The sequence below is a fragment of the Pinus tabuliformis genome, chromosome 4_1 (genome assembly GCF_031772625.1).
Source record: "Pinus tabuliformis cultivar Carrire ecotype Pingquan chromosome 4_1, CPIR1, whole genome shotgun sequence".
Classification (NCBI taxonomy): Eukaryota; Viridiplantae; Streptophyta; class Pinopsida; order Pinales; family Pinaceae; genus Pinus; species Pinus tabuliformis.
The window spans coordinates 316,431,635-316,453,560 of record NC_142303.1 but is presented as its reverse complement, the minus strand read 5'-3'; the positions used below and the strand labels follow the sequence as shown (position 1 = coordinate 316,453,560).

At 36.7% G+C, this 21,926-nt stretch overlaps 1 protein-coding gene across 3 annotated transcripts in view; it reads right to left on the bottom strand.

The window, feature by feature from the left end:
- The window catches only part of LOC149175562 (calcineurin B-like protein 3), a 201,958-nt gene that overhangs the window by 81,142 nt on the left and 98,890 nt on the right, over positions 1 to 21,926 (bottom strand). For 2 of the 3 annotated variants that reach the window (XM_089419710.1, XM_089419711.1), the window contains 2 exons: positions 17,895 to 17,978; positions 2,904 to 3,012 (listed from right to left, as the gene is read on the bottom strand). In XM_089419710.1, the coding sequence (XP_089275836.1) occupies positions 2,904 to 3,012; positions 17,895 to 17,978 (193 nt within the window). The remainder of the gene's footprint in view (positions 1 to 2,903; positions 3,013 to 17,894; positions 17,979 to 21,926) is intronic. The other variant, XM_089419712.1, reaches the window with a different exon arrangement.

The window sequence follows — 21,926 nt, the reverse complement described above, 5'->3', positions numbered from 1 at the left end:
CTTGGGGCTTTGCCATGGTCTCCGACCAATATTGGTGTTTATATGTGTGTGTGCTTTTCTTCTAATGTTCCTTTTATTTCCGTTGCACTGTTAAGGATGTTGTTCCTTCTATATAATTGCATATGTTGCTAATAACATTATGGGGTGAATGAATATGTAAATGATGAAAAGCATATAAATGAAATTATCAAAGCAAAGAACAATTCAGCCCTTAGAAAATTTAACAAGGGGCAGACACTTCAAGTAATGAGTCAGAGAAAAGGATAAAGAAGAAAAATAATTGTCGCAAGTGTGGAGAAAATTGGACACCAGGACATAAATGTGAAGACATGTCCTTACGTTACTATAAGATAGTAGATGGAAGGCAAATTGAAGTACAAGAACCTGATGAAGAAATCACTATAATGCACAATGCAGATTCAGACCCTGAGAAAACATCACAAGAAGCAACATTCTCTACAATCTCATGTGTCCAGCAAAATCAGAATGAAAAAAAAAAAACAATTTTTCAAAAAGAACAAAAACAACAAGCAACTTTAAAATATGTTCCACCACACCTTCGAAAGCAAAGAACCCAGTCTCCAAGAAGAAAGAACACTAAGCTTACAACAACACCAACAAACATGACGAGGAGATTATGCCCTAAAATCCTGAAGCTTAAAGGGATCATAAGAGGATGTCAATATACTTGTAGATTCTGGTAGTACTCATAATTGTATAAACATTGATATTGCTAAACAACTTAATCTTAGTATGTGCCCAATCAAGGACATGACCATGATTATCACTACTGGGCAAAATTTCGAAGAGATAGGAGAATGTCATAAGGTTTCAATCTAGATACAAGAACTAGAACTACAAATAGAATTCTTTACCCTACTGTTTAAAGAAATGGATATAGTGCTAGGTGCAGAATGGTTAATATAGTTAGGAAGCTATACTACAAACCTTGAAGAATAGTTCATGGAGTTTAGTTGGCAAGGACGACACTATAAATTATATGGTGTTGATGCTCCCAACTTCAAGGAAGGTGCAAATACATATGAGAACTTCACCAACTCACAAGGCACAAACAAAGTCAAAGTAAATAGACAAGATTCCATAGCAACGTGCTCAACTAAAGACAACCCTGCTTTTTATGCTTTGAGGACAAAGGATCTCTAAGGCTGCAGCAATGTTATGAATAAATATTCATAAAAATATTAATTAAATAAATAATATTAAAAAATGATAACAATGAAAAATAACTAATTAATTAATTAATAACATCATTAGTTATGAAAGGTCAAAGATCAAACAATGTGACCATTCACCTTCATGCCTAGTCAATGCCTATGTGGGAAAACCGCCACGTAGGTTTGCAATCACCAATTCATTTTTTCAATAAAAAAATACATCTTTACAAGAATTTATACACTTACATACAACTATCTCTACAATTGTGTTTGTCTCTAACACAAAGAGGCCCTAAATGGCCTGTAGAGTCTAAAAAAAATCATGCTACAATAAATTACTAGTACAACATATTATCAAAATCATTGCCTATATTGGGATCATCCTCATCATCAATATCACCCTCTAAGCATTAAAAGAAGATAAAAAAAGTTTAACATGTTAAATCGAGATTCGGTTTGGGTGATGGATACATTTTTACAAGGGTCATTACAGAGGAGTTCAACAATCAATGCCGCCAACATCAAGATACATAGAGGGTTTGGTCTTCTTAATTAAATGCTAGTTCTGTACCCTCATACATGACAAACTCCAATGGAAACGTTGCAATCTGCCCATTCCTGAAATCCCAAAAACTATTAACTATGTTGGATTTTGAGTGTGATCTAAAATTCTACTTCTCCAAATGAAATCCAATGAAGTCAAAACCACTCTCAAACATCCTAAGTCAATTAATGGTAATGTTAAAAATTTAAGTAAAAGGATACCTCAACTTTAAGAATTTAAAATTACCATTAATTACATAGCATCAGTAGGGCCTCGACAAATCCACTTCCCACCACTTGGAATCCATTTTAACATTGCTTAATTGCCCTTTGTTGCAGTCCAAAATCTGTGATTAAATTGTGTGAGAATGAGGCAATAAATTGATTTTATGATGCCTTTTAACTAGACACGTGTCCAAACTTCAGGGTACCAATACGGCTCATATCCTACAAACATCACATGAGTCAAACTAGCATCACACATGTGTCCGATACATGAAATACGTGACACAGAATGGTGGGTAGGGCATGTCATGTTACTTAGGTTTTAACTTCTACTATTTTACATATCTTAATTCTACATTTTTAATTTGTTTATTTTTAAAGATTTTATATGTGGGGTACCCTTGCACCCACACCCACAAACTTTGTTAACTTGGATAAAAAATAATATGTTGTTCTCTCTATTACCATGCAAGTCACTTGGAAGAGTGCACACTCCAAATATTAACCCAATTTACATGATACAAATGTGTCTAAAAGAACAATGCAAAAAACAAATAATAAGACAAGTGTTTGATCTTCTTTCAAAAAATATTATATATCTGGGTCTAGGAGTCACATTCCCTGGTATAGCTAAGATGCTCACTTGTGAGAGAATAGATCAATAGGAGAATTTAAACTTTAATGCATCTCAACTATGCTTAAATAGGCAATCCAAAAGCTGGAGAGGAAACTAAATACTACAATAAAGAAGCAAAAAATGAATAAACAAGACAATTGATGTACTAACATCAACTAAAAATCACGACCATGGCCCCTGGAAATATGACATAATGCATATTTGATATTATAATAATGTTCTAATATTAAATAAGCATACAATTTTTATCAGATAAAGTACCATGTTAAAAATCAACATTGATGCAAATCAGAAAAAGTTGCCTTCAAATATATGTCACTCACATTCTATTTTATCGTCTATCGGAGCATTTGGATGAAACACTGAGAGAGCACATGCAAACTCTTCAAATCCTAACAGGCCATTACGCTTTGTATCGAACAAGTCAAACACCTTACAGACAAATATCAGCAAATGTCAGCATCAATTATCCAAATTACATAAGAAGGTCACTCGCAATAACCTTGATACATATCTATACAACCAAGAGGAACCACAGTATACAGGTCTACATGATGTAACCATGAACAAATTGAAAATGAATTCCATCCATTTTGGTGGTCTTCAACTACACACTTTAATCGGAACTTGATCTTCAGAAACAAATTAATACCAACAGCTATAAGTGTATGACCAATGTATCAGTTATGTGAAATTATTTACAGGATTACAGAAAATATGTATCAGCTTGAATCTTTCACAGGTCATGTTCTTAAATTCTCAAGCATGTCCCGATTCTCAACAGTTTCATCTATATGCATTTCTAATGCCTCAAAATAAAGATAAATATGGACCTCTTGCAAATACTAAAAGGCGAAAGATACTACAAAAGAACTTTTAAAATTCAAAATATTAGACTAAAAACACTCGTGCAATTACTATTGGCATAATGGCATGTACATACTGCAGATATAATTAGTACCCAAAAGGGTCCAATGGTGTCAAAAGAAAAACTGGAATGAAAAATGAAACATATGCAATGGGATGAACAGTTGGTCAGTAGAAAATAGACAACTCAAGAATGCTACCCACCAATCCAAACTGTTACCTTGTTCAACATAGATTCAACAAGGTTACAAAGAATGATGGTGAGGGGACAATGATGCTAATGGTACAACAGTAGAAAATCACCAACGCAGCTAAGAGAAAATATCAAAACGGAATTCAACATTCTCGGGGGCACCATGAACACAAAATGCTCAAGGACTGATCGAAATATCAATGTAACAGTTGCAGGTAATCATAACCCAGCTAATCACAGGATAATCTCACTATATTTACTCAGGAGATCCTACAAGATAAGGATATGTAGGATATACTAAAAAACTACAAAGAAAATGCCATTATAATAGTGATAATTACAAGTTAAACAAAGCATAATCTAAATACGTTAATACATTAGAGATCATGATCATGATCCATCTTTACATGTATAGTATAAAATACTAGTTCTATGGTATTGAGACCATTTAAACTACAGTTATGGTTGTTTGTAATTGATCTTATTGTGTAACTATGATATAGCTGACTTCACATATAATTATAATTATTAACTATTAACATAAGGGCTCGCAACAATCCCCATTCTCTTATAGCATGTCTCCCTCAAAGCATGGGCAGAGACACGATGACACTCTGAAAGGAATCCCCCTTTCCAACTCCTTACTTTTAAGTCAAGAAATTCCTCCACTTGTTTTAATGTTTTGTCTCATTTTTTGGTGTGACTATTCCAAGTTCCAACAACCCTTAGTGACTTTGTCTCCATTTTATGTGTTTTGAGTGATACATTTGCATGTTGATGGGTTCTCCAAGTTCTCATTCAAACACCTAATATAATTTATGAGTCTCAATCATGTGCTAAACCTATCAATAAACAAAAATCAGCTGTCTATGGGAATTCAATGTCCTTTCATTCATTATGCCCACTAATTGTGCTTAAAATTTCAACAGTAAAACAATGTGGCCCAGTTGGATTTTAGGACCATAGAGAGATATTGAGGTTAATTTGATGGCCAACCCTCAAATCATGATTTTTAGATGCTATTACATCACATTTGACACCTTGTAACATCAACGCTTAACATTTTGAGCTCATTTTATGGATGACATCGGCCCTAGAGGCCTCATGTCTCACACGTGTAGGATTTTTATTAGCATTTATATCAAAGCTAGTTGGGTTGGCTTGTAACCCAAGGGTTTCATTATGATTTTGCTTGTTAGAAGGGGCTTTTAGTCTAAAATTAGAACTTATCCCCATCATATAAATCAGTGTTGAAAATATCGGTATCGGCAAAATATCGGCGAGGGTCTTGAAAACATCTTATCAGCAATATCGGCGAAAATATCGGCAAAATATCGGAAAATATCAGCAAACATAAAAAATCAAGTTATTTAGATTTTTAAACATTTAGCCGATATTTTAAAATATCGCAAAATTTTCAAAATGGAAAATATCGCGATATTTACTCAGCAATATATCATTTTGCTGAAAATATCACATATTTTCAAATATTGCCATATATCGGCGAATATTATCAACACTGATATAAATAGAGGAGAGGGAGAGGAGAGGATCATTGGTATTCATTATCATCACTTGTCACAATTCAACATCTTGGAGAATTTCAACCTGCTTGTACCTTTGGAGAGATGTGATCTATGGAGCATTTTGTGTATTAGAGGTATATTCTTGTCCTTGGAGAAGTTGCCTTACTATTGAAAATTTCTGATTTTATGTCTAATATATGGAATAAATTGATGATCTAGGGTTTTTTATTGCACTATTGTTATTGAAGATAAATTTTATGGAAGATAGGTCTCATTATTGCGTGTATTACTCATTATATGATGTGTGAATGGCAATCCCCTTAGTGAATCTTACATTAGCTCTCCCAAGTGAATTTTGATCCCTCATGAAGCCAATAGTTAGGGTTTTGTTGTTAGGGCATTAAGACATCCTTACCCCATTGCAAGTTTTAGCCAATTTTAAGCATCCATAAGGCTCCATCAACCCTTGGACAAAGCATTGGCCATGTCTTGTTGGTGATCAAGTCATCTTTTATCCACAAACTAAATTCACTTTCTCTCTCTTCTCTAATTCAACCCTCTTAAGGCCAAGCAGCCCAATTAGGGCTTAGTGTGAATTTGCTTGGAAACGGAATTTTTGGGCATTAGAAGGATTCAACATCGAGGGTTGTCATGGTTACCTCAAAATCATTCCTTTTAGTGGCTAAATTTTTCATTTTCCTCAATTTCACTTGCCCAATTTTATTTGCCCTAGGAAGACACACTAGTTTGGTTAAAGCTTCAACTTGAGGGCTTCCTGAAGATTTCATGTGCCTTTGTTGTGCTAATACTCATTGTTAGGAACACATTCCCTTTTTCATGCTATTACTCAAACACTAGGTCTAGTGTGCCCTAGTTTGGCTTGTCTAAGGGAAGTGCATTGCCTCTCTTTCATCAATTGAGCCTTGTACTAAATTTGAGTCTTCCCTTTGAAGCATTTGTGTCACCTAATACCTTTAAGCCTAGAATATCTCTTGTAGGTGACCTCGATACCAAGACTCCTCTCATTGGTAAAAATCCATAAAGAGCAGGGGGTAGTAGTTGTGCTGACAGTGGACTACTACCTTGTTGTTGTCACTTGGTCTAGTGATTGCCTTGTAGGGTACCCCTCCACAAGGCCTACTAGATTTTGCGGCAACATTTTTGGCGTCATTGGCAGGGTGGAAGCAAGTCTACCTCCATGTAGTTTGAACCTTTGGCTTCATTCCTTTGAAGGGGAAAATCTCAAATGACAAGATAGATCCTCTTCTGGCAACTCCTACTTCGAACCATACCCCATCCCCTAGTAGTTCTTGAACGGGACCATAGCTCCAAGAAAGAGAAAAACCACTAAGAAGACTACTGAAGCGGGCATTTCCCCTATTAATCCACCTGCTCTTGTGGTTAGGCAACTCTTTCACAATAATCCCACCCCTACCATATCCATTGATAGCCCTTGGATTGTTGTTACTTTCAAACCTTTGCATTTGAGTGGACATCCTGATGCTCCTCACCCTTTACCTAATAGATATCAAGAATGGATTCCCAAATTCAATGGCACTGATGTCACCACTATTTAAAAGGATATTCATAATTTCTATTGGGCAGTGGGTGCTAGGATTATAACACAAGAAGAGGTTTTCATGATGTTATTTGCCCTCTCACTTGATGGAGATGCTAGAGATTGGTATCTTAGCTTACCCCAAGGCAGCAATCCTGATTGGGATATGTTCCAAGAGGCATTCAAGAAGAGATGGGATACAAAATTAGATGGAGGTTTGTGCCTTGATAAATTATTTGTTGCAACAAAAAACGATAAGGAAATTGTAACGGAATTCACTAAAAGGTTTGATAACCTCCTTAGGGAAGTCCCTTGTCGTTTTAGACCCTTTGATGTTGCTATTCCTGATAGATATAACAAGGCTCTTCATGGACATTTGAATTATGTTCTTAAAGATAAGAACCCTAACAACTTGGCTAAAGCAAAAAAGATTGTTACTGAGGTTGAACAAAATTTGAATGTTGCGCAAATTGATATGTTCAACTACCTAAGCATCAAGATTGAATCCAACACAAAGTCGAGTTCTCAAAGTGACCCTATTATGCAAGCGTTTTCCGAAAAGTTTGATAAATTCACGATTGAAATCATGTAGGTCCAAAAAACTCTCATGAATAGAATGTCCATGATAGAAAGGGAGAGGGGATCTAGGCCAAGTTTTCCCCCTAAGAACCAATTCAATAAGAGGTCAAATCCTCACTAGAAAGACTATTGAGGCAGACCGTGCCATGTAACCAAATGTTCCAAACACTCTTGCCCGAACCAACTTGGTTGAACAAAGAGGGACACCTTGGTATCAATCTTTTGAGGATCCTCAAAAGGATAGCCCTTATGAGCAAGAAGAAGAGGAGGAGAACCCTAAGCACTTAAATGTTGTAAATGAGAGCCATCCTTTCAATATCTTGCTTGGGGATACTTATTTCCACCTAGAGACTAGCCAAATCCAAAATGATAATAACCAAGCTAAACTAATGATAGTTGCTGAGAATAGTGGAAGATTTAAAGGTCTTCAATACTCTAGAAAGGGTAATGACCAAAGACCAAGCAAGCTCTAGTTTTGGAAAACCATCTCAGGGGAAGAAAAATCCCAGAGGGCAGCGTCAAAGTAAACCAAAGCCAAAACCCAAGAAAGACGAGATTGAATTAGATGTTGATATGGGTAATGTTTTGGCTAAGGTTAATGTGCAGGCCCCCCTTAAAGAGATGGCTAAGTTTCCTCCCCATAGGAGGCAAATCAAGAAGGCTTTAGGCTTTGAAAATGAGCCTGATGATCCCCTTGTTATATTATAGAATATGCTCTTGGACAAGAAAAAAGGGGGTCATGAGCCATTCTTATTCTCCCTGGTGATCAATAACCTTATACTTCATAATTGCATGTTTGACCCGTGGGCATCAGCCAATGTCATGCCACTGAAAGTTATGCACCAATTAGAAATGGATATCCCTAGGCTGAAGCGAGGAATCCTTGCTCACTGGAATTTACCAATTGAAGACACATTTAGGTGTATAACAATATATATTTTATTATTCAATATTCGATGATGATTTACAAACCCTTGGGTGGTTCTCCTTTATAGGAGTTGACTGGCCACAAGGCTAAAGACACGTCTTTTGACATAAGTGCCCTTTCAAAACTAATTGGGCAACTTAATTTAATTTAATTTATTTATTAATTATTAATTAATATTTATTTATTACTATTTTATTATTTTATTACTTCTTTTATTATATATATATAGATAGATAGATAGATAGATAGTTATGAATATTTTATTCATAACATTGCCTCTCTCTTAAAAATTCTTTGTCCTCAAAGCATAGGCAATGTTGGGTGTTGCTGGAGAAAACATTTTGTCTCCCATGATGAATCTTCTTCTGGTAGTTTTTTCCATTTGATAAGGTACTCCTTAATAGTCTTGGATCGTAGTACCTTCTCTCTAGTAGCGAGTATGCCTTCAGGTTCTAATATGATCCTTCCTTCTTCGTCAGTCTCGGGTATCTTTGTTTGAGTTGTGTGATTTTCCACCAATACTTTTTTTAGACTTGATACATGGAAAGTGTTGTGGATTCGACAATTGTCTGGTAGCTTCAGTCCATAAGCCACGCTACTTATTTTTTTTATTATTTGGTATGGTCCATAATATTTAGGAGATAACTTATTTTTCCCTTGTTGTTTTAATGATAACTGCTTATAGGGTTGAGGTCTAACAAAGACCCAATCTCCTTTGAACTCTCTTTCAATGCGGTGTTGGTCGACTTGTTGCTTCATTCTATTACGTGCCACTGTTAGATTTTCTTTTAACTAGTTAATAATTCTTTGGCTTTCTTCTAAGTGATTCCTTACACCTTAGAATTGTGCAGCACAAAATCCTTCCACTTGGGTGGTTCATAGCCATATAGGGCTTGGAATGGAGTCATTTTAGTTGAAGTATGATAAGTGGTATTGTACCACCATTCTGCAAGGTGTAGCCACTCAGACCATTTGTTTTGTTTGTTGAAGACGAAACAACGAAGATGTTTTGTTTGTTGAAGACGAAACAACGGAGATATGTTTCCAAACATTTATTTACAACTTCAGTTTGACCATCTGTCTGGGGGTGATAAGCTGAACTCCTGTTGAGAGTTATTCCTGCATGGTGGCAGAAGTCCTTCCAAAAATTTCCTTTAAATTCTGCGTCTCTATCACTGACAATAACCTTGGGAAAACCATGTAGCTTGTAGATGTTTTTACAAAACACTTCCGCAATTTGCTTGCTTGTGTCAATTTTTCTAATTGCCATGAAGTGGGCATATTTGGTGAGTCTATCTACTACGACAAATATTTTGTCCTTACCCTCCGACATAGGTAGTCCTTCAATGAAATCCATCGAGATTTCCTCCCTTTTTTTATTTGGAATATGTAATGGGTATAGTAAACCAGGAGTTGGGATATTTTCGCCCTTATTTCTCTGACAAACGTCACATTCCGCAACATATTTTTCCCAACATGCCCAACTACTGGAGAACTGTGCATGTTGGGAAAAATATTGTAGTAGGTTTTGAAGAATCCAACATGCCCAGCTACTGGATAACTATGAGATTCTTTTAGAATTTTCATTCTAAATTTGGATGATGGAGTTGGATAAATTCTACCAGTGTACCATAATATGTCATTTTTCCATTCAAAGTTGGCATATTGACTGATATTTTCAATCATAGCACCACAGTGCAAATCTTTGGCATACTCAGCTTGTATTTCATCTTTCCAGTCAGGAACAATTACCAAGGCAGCGCATGTTGTGTTGTCCTCATCTTTTCCTGAGAGTGTAGCAGCTACGACATTTTCCTCTCCCTTTTTGTGCAGTATTTATAGGTCGAATGCCGAAAATTTCTCCATCCACTTTTGTTGTTTTGTTGATAATGTTCTTAGTTGAAGTAGAAATTGAAGACTATTGTGATCGGTTCGGATTGAGAACTTACTTCCAAACAGGTACTGTCACCATTTAGTTAAAGCGTGTATGATGGAAAGCATCCACATGGTACCAAAGCACAGGTGAGGACAAGCCCAAATAAGAGAGGGAAAAGCAATCACTAAGATATTTGTTGGACAAAGAACATTCGAGTCTCCATGGCCTCTACATCATACTTGAAGACTGAGGACAAGCTCAATCACAAATCTGACTATCATGCATGGAAGATGACTTTGGACCTGACTTTGGAGTAGCATGAAGTATTGGACTATGTGCAGGGAAAAGTGGTGGAGCCTCCTTCAAATGCACTTGCTGCTGTGAGAACGAAGTATAGAAAAGGTGAGGTCAAAGCTAAGAAAATTATAATTGACTCCATTCAAAGGCATTTGGTTGCCCATATTTCTGATTTGGGAACTTCTAAGGACATTTATGATAAGCTAAATGGAATGTTCAAAGTGAACAATGCAAATCAAATCCTCTTTCTCAAAATCAAGTTGAAGGATATCAAGATGAATAATGGGGATTCTATCCAATCCTACTTCATGAGAATAACTCAAATCAAGAATGACTTGCTATCTATTGGAGAATTTATTTATGATAGGGAGCTCACTCTCATTGCTCTTGGAGGTCTTCCAAGACCATGGTATATATTTGTCACCACCATTCTCAACAATGACAAGATACATGGTTTCGATGAATTATTGGCTCGATGCAGCACTCAAGAGGAGACAACAATGATGGAGAGAGATAAATCTAGATTTGGAAATGAATCTACTGCTTTCTCTACACATGCAAAGAAGAAGAATGATGTTGGTCCAAGGAAACAGGGTCAAGCATCTATGAAGGGATTCAAAAGAAGAGGCAAAGGAAGATGCTACAATGCTACAATTGCAACATGGATGTCTAGCATCATATCAACCAGCATTGTCATATAGCAAGACCTTGACTAACAACTCTATCTCTACACTAGAATAGAGCACAACCCAAGAGATACAATGATTTATAGACACCTTCATCATTGTCTCTCAAGGCACATACCCCATCGGGATTTTCACCAAGTATGTCCTTTTAGGACCATTCTTGTCTTGGGTTTACACATCCTCAAGGAATTTCCTCTTCGACCTATGTCACACAGTTCGGGTTTGAATTTGAGTTCGAAAACAATTAAGTTCGATTCAAATTCGAATTTTCCGATGAGGTTCATATGAGGTTCGGCATTAAGTTCGACTATACAGATTTTTCAATATATATATATATATATATATATATAAGTCACTTGACATGGGGATTCGAGATTCGACAGATACGGGGATTCGAGTGTCGAATACAGACACGTTCAGATATATATATATATATATATATATATATATATATATATATATTAAAAATTAGATATTTCTTACACAAATTCTCATTCATGATACAAATTCATTGATTCAAACATAGATCTTCATCTAGATGTAAGTTTTACAAAGTAACATTATGCATACAAAATTACAAATACAATTGTGACATAAATGATAAATGATAAATTATAAATTTATAATACATATTCAATTCATCAATGATCCAATAGGAGAAAGACAAGATAGTAAAAAAAAAGATAGTATTTTTCTCATTATGCCATCAAAATAAAAATGTGTAGTGGTAGTGCAATGCCAATGGCAAATAGAAATAGAAAATACAAAACAACTACAACTACAAGTCTACAAGTATACAAGCCTCAAGGCAGTAGGTAGCTCATGACTCATGAGTCATCAATCCTCATAGTCATCATCAAAATCAGTGTCACTGTCCTCATCGTCATGGTCACCATTGCTCTTCTCTGTTGCATCCTCCTCCCTTGTATCCAAAGTCATCTCTGCGTCTGCTGGTGTGGAGGATGACCCCTCTATAGTATTACTGTCATCAAATATGACAGGCTCTAGCACTTACCTGTTGCTTGAATCTCCTTGAAAATGCTCCCACACCCTTTGCTCCTTGCTCCCAAACACCCACAACAAACTAACAAATGAATGTGCAAATAGAATGGGGAAATACGACTTTATAATGTCGTGCGGGTTCTTGATTTCCGAATTCAAAGTGTCCTGATCAAGACACATTCAGGATTCAAAGTGCCCTGATCATGACACGTTCTGAATTCGAAGTGTCCTAAATGAGACACTTTCAGGATTCGAAGTGTCCCAATCGGACACGACGTGTCCTGATTTTCGAACACGAACCCGCCAGAATCGTGTGTGATTCGCTGAATTCGGGACACGTAGGGCCTAGGGGACGAATCTAGTTTCATAGATATATATATATATATGACATAAAATAATAAAAAATCAAAATTGATCAATAAAACTATATGAGTAGCAGTGAGCACCCACGGACCACAAATCACGACCACTATTAACTTCACGCTTCGGGCGGCAGGGACAAGCAGCATCTAGAAATTGAATTCAAGAAATTGCAGAGAATACAACATGCAACGGCAACACTGAGCACAATAGGGCGAGTACACTCAGACTAAAGTTGGTTTGTGAAAATCTATGGCCGTCATGGGAAAATAATTGGTGGGAAGTGGAACAAGAGAAAACCATGTGATGCCCATGGTTTTTCTCATAAACTTTAAAACAACTGACACAAACTGCCCAAAAAATAACCCCAAACCCAAAAAAAAAAAATTAAAAATTATGAAATTCGACTTCAGGTTCGTCTTTAGGTTCGCCTTCAAGTTCGAATTTGTTGAGGTTCGAATTTAAGGTTCGACTATCAGGTTCGTTGTACCTGAACAAATTTGAAACTTTTTTTTGGGTTCGCCGAATTTGAAATACGACTTCAGGTTCATCTTTAGGTTCGCCTTCAAGTTCGAATTCATTGAGGTTCGAATTTAAGGTTCAACTATTAGGTTCATCGTACCTGAACGAATTTGAAACTTTTTTTTGGGTTCGCCGAATTTGTGACATAGTTTTCGACTACTCTTACCTATTGGATGCCCTACCTCATCCTCAAAGAGTATTGATTCTTAGATGCTTACTCAATCCTCCATTCTTTATTCATGATGTGAAGACAAGAATGATGTGTCTATCTACCCCTCTCAACTAGGGAGGATTTACTCATTCCTTTACATAAAAGAAATATACTCAAGCTCCCTCTTGACTAGGGACTTGCTTTCAACAACGGCTATCTGTTCTTTGGTGGAGATCATGATACTATCAGTTACTTGTAGGGATCCTTATTTCTGCATCATCATGTCTTGGATAAACTTCAGCTTCTATATCATGGAGCCATCTTCTTTCATAACTTCTTCGTAGGGCTTTGACCATCTTCTACATCACTTTCCCTTATTAGATAATACTAGACATATCCTCCTCCTTTTCATTAGAAAGTGACCTTCTTCGTCATCATCTGGCTATCCTTCATACTGCTACCTTTTCCGAGTCATGTTCCTTTCAGAATTATTCATCCAATTTTATGTGTACTAGTTGTAGGTGAATTCCTACAACATTCTCAACCCTCTCTCAGTAGCCCTTTTCCAATCCAACCAGACGCTTGCTTTCAAAAATCAAAGAGTGAATCTTCAAAAATACAATTACCGCTTCATGATGGTCCTTTCGTCATATCATCTATTTCTGCAACATCAACATCTTAATATGAATTCATTACCAAGGTTCTCCTTCTTCATCATACTTATCAGGGTTTTCATAACTTTTCCATGGAGATGTCATAGCTAATCCTTCTAATTGTTATCAGATGTTGATTACTCATCTCATCTCAAGTGGCTATAGGTACATCTTTACGAACTCTTCTTCCAGCTTCTTCATACACTGCTTCCTCGGGATCTCAATACATAGTTCCTTCATCATAGGAACAATGGTTTCCAACCACCTCATATTCTCCATGAGGTCATGTAATGTTGATTTCATCTTGTCATCATGTAGAAGAGTTCAAGGCATATTGAATTTTATGCCTTCATGTATCATTCAGAAGGAAGAGTTTCCTTCTTCTTCAATCATGCTTATGAGATAGAGCCTTCTAATCTTTTTGCTTGCAAATTAAGCGATGATATGACTTCAACTATCTATCAAAACATATGCATACCTCTTCCTTCATGTGATCATCTAGACTTCCTTTAGCAACTTCCTTTCCCTTCCTTGAAGATTCAACATGTTGCACTTCTTTTGTCACCATGCCTTCATCCTTCTAAACTGTGGATCCCACACTAGGTGGAATGTAGACTATCTATGTAACACTTGCTTCTTCTAGGTAGAGTGGAACTCTTTTAACAAATATTCCTATGGAGGATCTTGATGATCCTTATTTTGCAAATGCTTCTTTCTAATGATGATGAGGTGTGATGATCTCTTATCTTCCTATCTTGCTAGATGACTTGCTTCATCATACAAACTACTACTTCAACTATTCTTTCATGCTTCTAGAATGATGCCATCTTAATTTCTGCTATAATGCATTTTATCATGATTATAATGCTTCCTACCATGACTTGTTAACTTCTATATACTTAAAAATAAACTTAAATGTATGTGAGACCTTCAATAGTAGAGGTCTTTCACTTCTTCCTTCTTTGACTTCTTTTCTTCTGATTCTTCTACTTCTTTGGTCACATGGGCCTCACTTCTTTCTTTTCTTTTCTTGTTCCCTTTCTTGAGTTTAGGACAATTTCTCTTGAAGTGTCCATATTCATTACATTCATAGCACTAAATCTTAGACATGTCAATTTTCTTTTGCAATCTTTTTCGAGGCTCAAACTTTCCAAACTTCCCTTTCTTCCTTGTCATAGTTGCATATGCTTGTGTTTGTTCATTTGATCCAACGTCATTCTTTGCCTTTAATCTGGTTTCTTCAATCTTACATAATGACCATAGATCACTGAATGGAGTGGTTTCCTTCTTTCCATAGATACTTGATACAAAGTTGCCCCATTCATCTGGTAGTGCATTGAGTACAAGAGTGGTCATCTCTGGATCTGACATTGTTTCTCCTAGCTCTTGTAGTTGATCTCTTATTTGAGATACCTTCATGAGATATGAGGCTACCCCTTCTTCTCTTAATACTTTCATCTTGTATAATTCAGTTCTTAAAGATATTATTTCTCCTATTGTACTCACAGAGAATAATTCCACCAACTTGCCATAGATTTCTTTTAATGTCTTCAACTTTGCTACATAGGGAATGAGAGAATTTGTGATCGATTCAAGGAGTATTCTTTGAGCCCTTACTTCTCCTTTCATATATTTTGATAGTTCTTGAGATTGCTCTTGTGGAGGTTTGGTGATTGAGCCCATGACATATTCAATAACTTCATTTTCTGTGAGAATTAAATATATTCTCTTCTTCCATGCAAGGTAGTTTGATGTCCCAACAAGTTTATTGTTCTCCTTGCAGAAAGTAGTCATTTGATTTGTAGATTGAGATATAAATGTAAAGTACTTACTTGAAAAATGAAGGTGCCTCCTTGGTGATCTTCCTTCTTCAAAAAGACAATGCTACTTCTTCAAGATAAGAGGAGATGATCTTCTTCAAAGATGTTTGAGATGTGATCCTTTCTTCAATAAGAGGGAGATCTCTTTGATTTCTTTGATGATGAAGTGTTCTTCTTGCTTCTTTTGGATGTAGAATGTGAGAGACTTCCCAAGGTGCTTCAAATATGTAGAGTCCTTCTTTCTTTAAGATGGAGGTAGGGTCCTTGAGGTCTTCCTTTCTTCTTCCAAGAGTTCTTCCTTCAAGATGATAGGATCTTTGTGATGTGATGACTAGATCTCCTTGATGTTCTTCTTCTTGTATTTTGGCCCTTATGTATCTTTTTCAATTGAATGATCTTCAAGTTGTTTTTCCTTGTCACCTTAGCTCTGATACCATGTTGAGAAATCTAGGGCAGCTAGATAGGTGTGGTTTCTCTAAACTTGATAACCGCTAGTGATATTCTCTTACTTTGACTTGTTGGAATTATAATTAATTTCTTCTTTTCCTAATTATTATGGTGTTCTTATCATCAAACAACTACCAAAAACTGAAGATCAATAATACAAATGGACACAGGATATAGATCACTAGCCAAGGCAAAAATCTCTCCTAGAGAGAAAACCCCACAAATAATTCTTCTTTTCTTATAGAATCTTCAAATGTTGAATTCCAAGACCCTTTAGGGCCAAGACAGAGACACCTCCAAGACCAAGTCAACCTTCCTTCTTGATGAGCTTTCCTTACATAGCTTCTAGCAACAAACTTTGGTCTTCCAACAATTTCGACCTTCACTACAGGTTTGCAACTTTCCGGCCCTTTTGCAGTGGCTGCAACTTTGCATGTATGGGATAGATAGCCTATTTTAGGCCTCCTTCGCTTGACATGGTTCTTCTTTCATAGATAATTGGATGATGTCTTTCCCTTTGACCACTAATTTCGTCTTTCCTTGGAGATCTGAAATATCATCTTTGGTGATGCAGAAACCCTAGCTTATCCTTCACATGTGTGAGAGAAATTGACCCAAAACATTCAAATTTGTTATCTTCTAGTCCTTGACTTGCTCTTCGTTCCTCTTTCTTGTTCTTCTCCTTATGATCGAACGTTCTTCGTTGGTCCTTCAAATGAGGTAGAGTTTTTCTTACAAATAGGCTTCTTAGGAGGTCAAATTACCCTTCATGAGGCCGAGTTGTTCTCTTGCGGGCCGACTTGGTCTTGGAGGAACATTTGACACAATATTGATTTAAATAAATTGTTTTGACTTGATACAACATGCCCAATAGGGTCTATTACATATGTCAATGACTCTTATGCCTTCTTGACTCTGTGACAAAACCCTAGAAGCACACAATGGGTGCTTTGACCTAAAACAGATTGACCTTGAGCATGAAACTCATGCTATAACATAACAATAATAAATTTTCTCTCTTTTACATCAAATACATGAAATCAATAGTACATAGAATATTATGAAGACCAAACCTAGTTACACATTTCAACAACTAGTTCACCTCCACAAGGACCTCACTTTTCCTTGTCCCAAGAGCAATACATCAGGCACAATCTTCCACCAAATCAGTTGTTAAACAAAAAGAGGAGACACCAGAAATTGTTCAATCGTGGTCACAGAATGTTCTTCTAGAGGACAGCTGTAAAAAGGGCAAAGCAAATCAAACATAGATTGACCGTTGTACATGACTCCTGATATACATCGGATGTAATTTTGATTTATGAGTTCAGTTTTGAGTCTTGAAAGGACAACCATCACCAGTTAATGTGTGATGCTTCATTTGAATCTTATACATCTTATATATGGTCTAATTTTCATATTTATGTGGTGATGTAATTATTTGATGTTGATGTTAGTTTAAATATTTTTTAAATGAAGCAAAGGAACATATTTTGTATCTTTTCAGTTTGCCAATTTCTCCTTGATTTTTTTATTGTCCCAATTACAGCCCCCACCAATATTTTGTTGATGACAATGTTTGCAACACCAGGGCAAACAATTGATCATAAAAGAAGTAACAATTACAAAGAAGTTCATATCAATGCAAGATGCATAATAATGTGACATGCTGAATCAGTCAATCTCATTCAATGTTGTAAATTGTTATATCTAATCATCCCTGAGAATAAAGTGTAAGATAGCAAGCTGTATAATAGTACATAAACTAAAAATAACCTTCTATTTTTCCTAGAAACCATCTTCCAGAATCTTTATGTTATACGAAAGATCAATTAAAATACTTCCATGCCTGTAAAGAATTAGATAAGATTACCCTGTCTGCAAAAAGGCTCTCCTTCTTGTTAGTCTTGAATAAGGCTAGTTGAAACTCTTCCTGCCAAAAAGTAAATAAAAAAATGGAATCAATAGCAGCCATCAGCTGTAAATAAACAATAAAATCCAACACAAGAACCATGTGTACGATGCCAGCCTCTGACATGCAGACCCTATGTCCTATGTGGATTATATATCAAACTCTTTGGTCAATACAAAATGTAGTCTCCCCTATTTACCTCTAAAACTACCACCAAAAATTCATATCTTTAAAATAAGATGCAGAAACTAGAGAATCATGTACTAAATTTAAATAGCAGAGACTAAAGATGGTCTAATTTGTTGGTTGTTTAATTATGCTAATTCTAGATGTCTTTGCCTATCAGCAAACTATTCTTGTTGTAGTTGCTCACAGTGTGCTTATACTACAAAAAATTCTCACAAGCATGCTCTATTGTAAGATTCAATTTGATACAGAAAAAGCCCAGGGGTCAACTAAGCCCATGAGTGGAGGATGTTGAATTTTGTAGCTATGGTCAGTCTTCATAATTGATGTTTTAGCCCTTCAAATATATGTAATAATGAAAACAAGACATGTTCTTCATTTTGGCTTCAAAGAGAGGGAATTTTGAATTTCTAAATTTAAATTTTTGGCTCCAAGAATATCAAGACAACCCTTATAGAGGCACCCATTCAGCCTCCAAGGAGACTATATAAAGGCTTCGTTGTCCTCAAAAACAATTCAGATCTCTTATTCTCTTCTGTTCACACGTGCAGCAGCAGACCAAGATTTTTTTATGGGTAGACCTAATTACCTGAGGCAGACTGAATTCATGGGAGACCAAATTTTCTGAGAGAGACCAGATCTCTGAGGAAGGCCAAAATTCTGTGTAACAAAGTTGACCAAAATTCCTGAGGCTACTTATTTATGTTTGACCAGGTTTGACATAGTTTTGGTTATGGTCATGTCTAACCTTGTTTGGATTGAAGAATATCAGATTGTATTTCTCGTTGAACTGAATAATTTCTCTAAGAAAGGGTTGCTGGGTTTTTCCCCCAAATGGGTTTTCCCACAGTAAAATAATTGTGTCTCTTGTTTGACTGTCTCTTTATGATCCAACTGGCATTTTTGTTTCTACTATTGAGATCTTTCATGTAATTGTTTTATGATGAATGTGAACACAAGAAAGATTAACATAAGAAATCATAAGAAGTAGTCATCAGATTTGGTCACAAAAAATCAACATGGTATCAGAGCGAAGTTCAAGAGCAGCCAAGTTTTTTCTTGAAGGTGGTTATCCAAAAGCTTGTCTATCTCCCTCCGAATGGAAGACAGAGGGAGCTTGGGATCATGTTTTGCCTTTGGATCATAAAGAAGTCTATGGTTGAATCTACCTTGAGCTTGTAGTAATCATCCTTGTGAAGGAGGCTGAGTATCCTCCTTACCCTTGACTATGAAGGAAAGCTGTCAAAAACATGTTGTTCTATCTAAGGGCTGAAGCCCTAGAAGATTGTGACAAGGGACCTAGAGTTTCAAAATTGGTCGTGTTACCACTCAAACTAGCAAGGGACCTAAAGGGCAAATGCTAGGCCAAGGGCAACAAATGGAGACTTAGCCCACTGCCACCTCAGCTAAGGCTCCCTACTATTTATGGACTTTCACTGATGGGAGGAGACCTGACATATTATAGTCACCAGTGAAGGATAAATCAATGAGTCGATGTGGAGTGACCCCAAATGATTCCCTTTCCAGAAGAGGTTGAAGGATAGAGCTTGCTTGCTTTCTAATCAAGGTACAATGTCTTCTATGAGATGAATGAGGGGATTTGAGGGTTAGGTTTAGGGGATATGATTTGTGAAAGAATTTCCCAATCCCTAAAATCGTTATTGAAATTGGTATCCCAGATCGTTATTGAAGAATTGTCTTTTCAAAGGAACGGGACCAAACGAGACCAAGTGAACCCGGCCTAGGTTAGGAGGTGAAAGTTTAGCATCAAAGATGTTCCAAACCTAGACAAGGTGGGGGAAAGGATCAAAGAAAGAATGTTAACTCAAAGTTTGATATTGGAGCTAGAGCTAGAGCTTAGCGTTTCTCACAACTCGTCGGAATGGCCTCAAATTTGGAGGAGGTCTTGAGGAGACACCAGCGTAGGAGAGGCTAGGAGATCGAACTTTTTGGAAAGATAGTTTGTCAGGAAAATGATGCCCTAGGTGACCCAACTTGGCTAGACCTAGGAAAAGGTGAAAAGAAGTTGATTTTAGGTGACCACCTTTTGGTAGATTAGTGCCTTAGTCTTGTGAGAATGGAGTCTATGATGAATATGAGTGAGGACCTTTGATTCCTAGTCAAGGACACCTCAAGACTACTTCGCTAGCCTTCTATGTCAAAGAGAAGCAATCTTGCAGCTTTTATACTTCGATGTGCAAAAGGTGATGGCTTATCAAGATAAACTCATTGATAGAATTACCCCTATGAGATTTCATTCACATTACATGGCCCATTCATTGAGAGATGCTATATAAAGATAAAATTCCACAATTTAAGCATGCAGCAATTAGCCTTGAAAATTGTGAAAATCCCAATACAATGTATATGACAAAGTAAAACAAGAATAGCATTAAAAGCATGTTCTTACATGTAATAGAGTATATCCAACCATCCACAATTTGATTATAGAGAAGCTCCAAGACAAGATAACCAAATCCAAACATCAAAATTCATCCATAAAGTTACAAATTCATGCTCCAAGAAAAAGTGAGAAATTCTCAAGAGAGAGGAGATCTAATCCAAAGTGATGATGAGCAAATGAATTCATCTCACTTGTATTTATACACTAGTGAGGAGTTTGAATTAGTCTCCTTGGCCTACATAAGCCCCAAAAATAAAAAAATAAATGTTCTAATAATCTAACTTTTAGTGACAAGCCCACCAAACTAGCTCACAAATGAAAGAATAAGCCTCTCAAGAGGTCAAATAATAATCCACGCATGTCATAGGGCCCTATAAGAGGCCTAATGAGGTCCATGGGTGCCATAATGAAGAGTAGGACCCTCAAAAATGGGCCGCTTGTTCTCCAAACAATAAACCTGTGGTGCTCCCAATGGGTGTGGGGGCACACTAATAGCCTCATGGGTCTCCAAATGAGTCGAGGATGCATGTAGATTTTCTACAAGGGCTCTGATGATGGTTTAGGGGATGCCACATCATGCTAAAAGTCTTGGGTCAGCTACCAAGTGCATGGTACATCTCTAGGGTCGGCTGGGCAAAAGTGGACCAAGTGCATCATCTTCATCCAATGGGAGTACCTTCAACATCTTTGATCATCCTCGAGGATCCATGGAGTGTTGTCTACTGTTGTGGAGGTCCATGGGTCTCAACACACCCTACATGTGTTGACGTAGCCCTCTAGAGGATTAGGACCTTGTATAAGGAGACCAAACCCAAGATAGAAACCATCTGCAATCTTGCAGAAGATCCAATGTGTCCCCTAGCCTTCTAGTACAACAAGCCATTAGGGAAATCGAGTAAATGAGCTACCAACCATGGACCACAGGTGGGGACTTCATAATGGCCTGCCCTTCCATAATGGGCTTCGAGATGTGCCAATGTCTCTTAAACTTCAAATGGGGTTAACCAAGTATCCTATTAGGTGGTTTCTACTTCTAAAGGGGATAATATGTTCAAGGTACATCCTTCAAAAGGTGGTAGCATGTGACAGATAGTGTGAGAAATCAGTTACCCGATTCCCTACTGCAACAATTGATTAGATTTCTCCTGCTTATCAATTTCTGAATCAAGTAATTTACAATGTTACACAGTAAACATCGAAATAAAATCTACTGCAACCTGCACAACATAAAATACTGTGGAAACCAATACTGATCAAGAAGGAAATAGCACACACACAATTGACACCGTTGTTTTTGGACAATGTCCCCGGAAAAACCCAATGTGGGAAAATCGGTGCAACAGCTGAGGGTTTTAATTATTATGCAGTAGTTTTTTAAT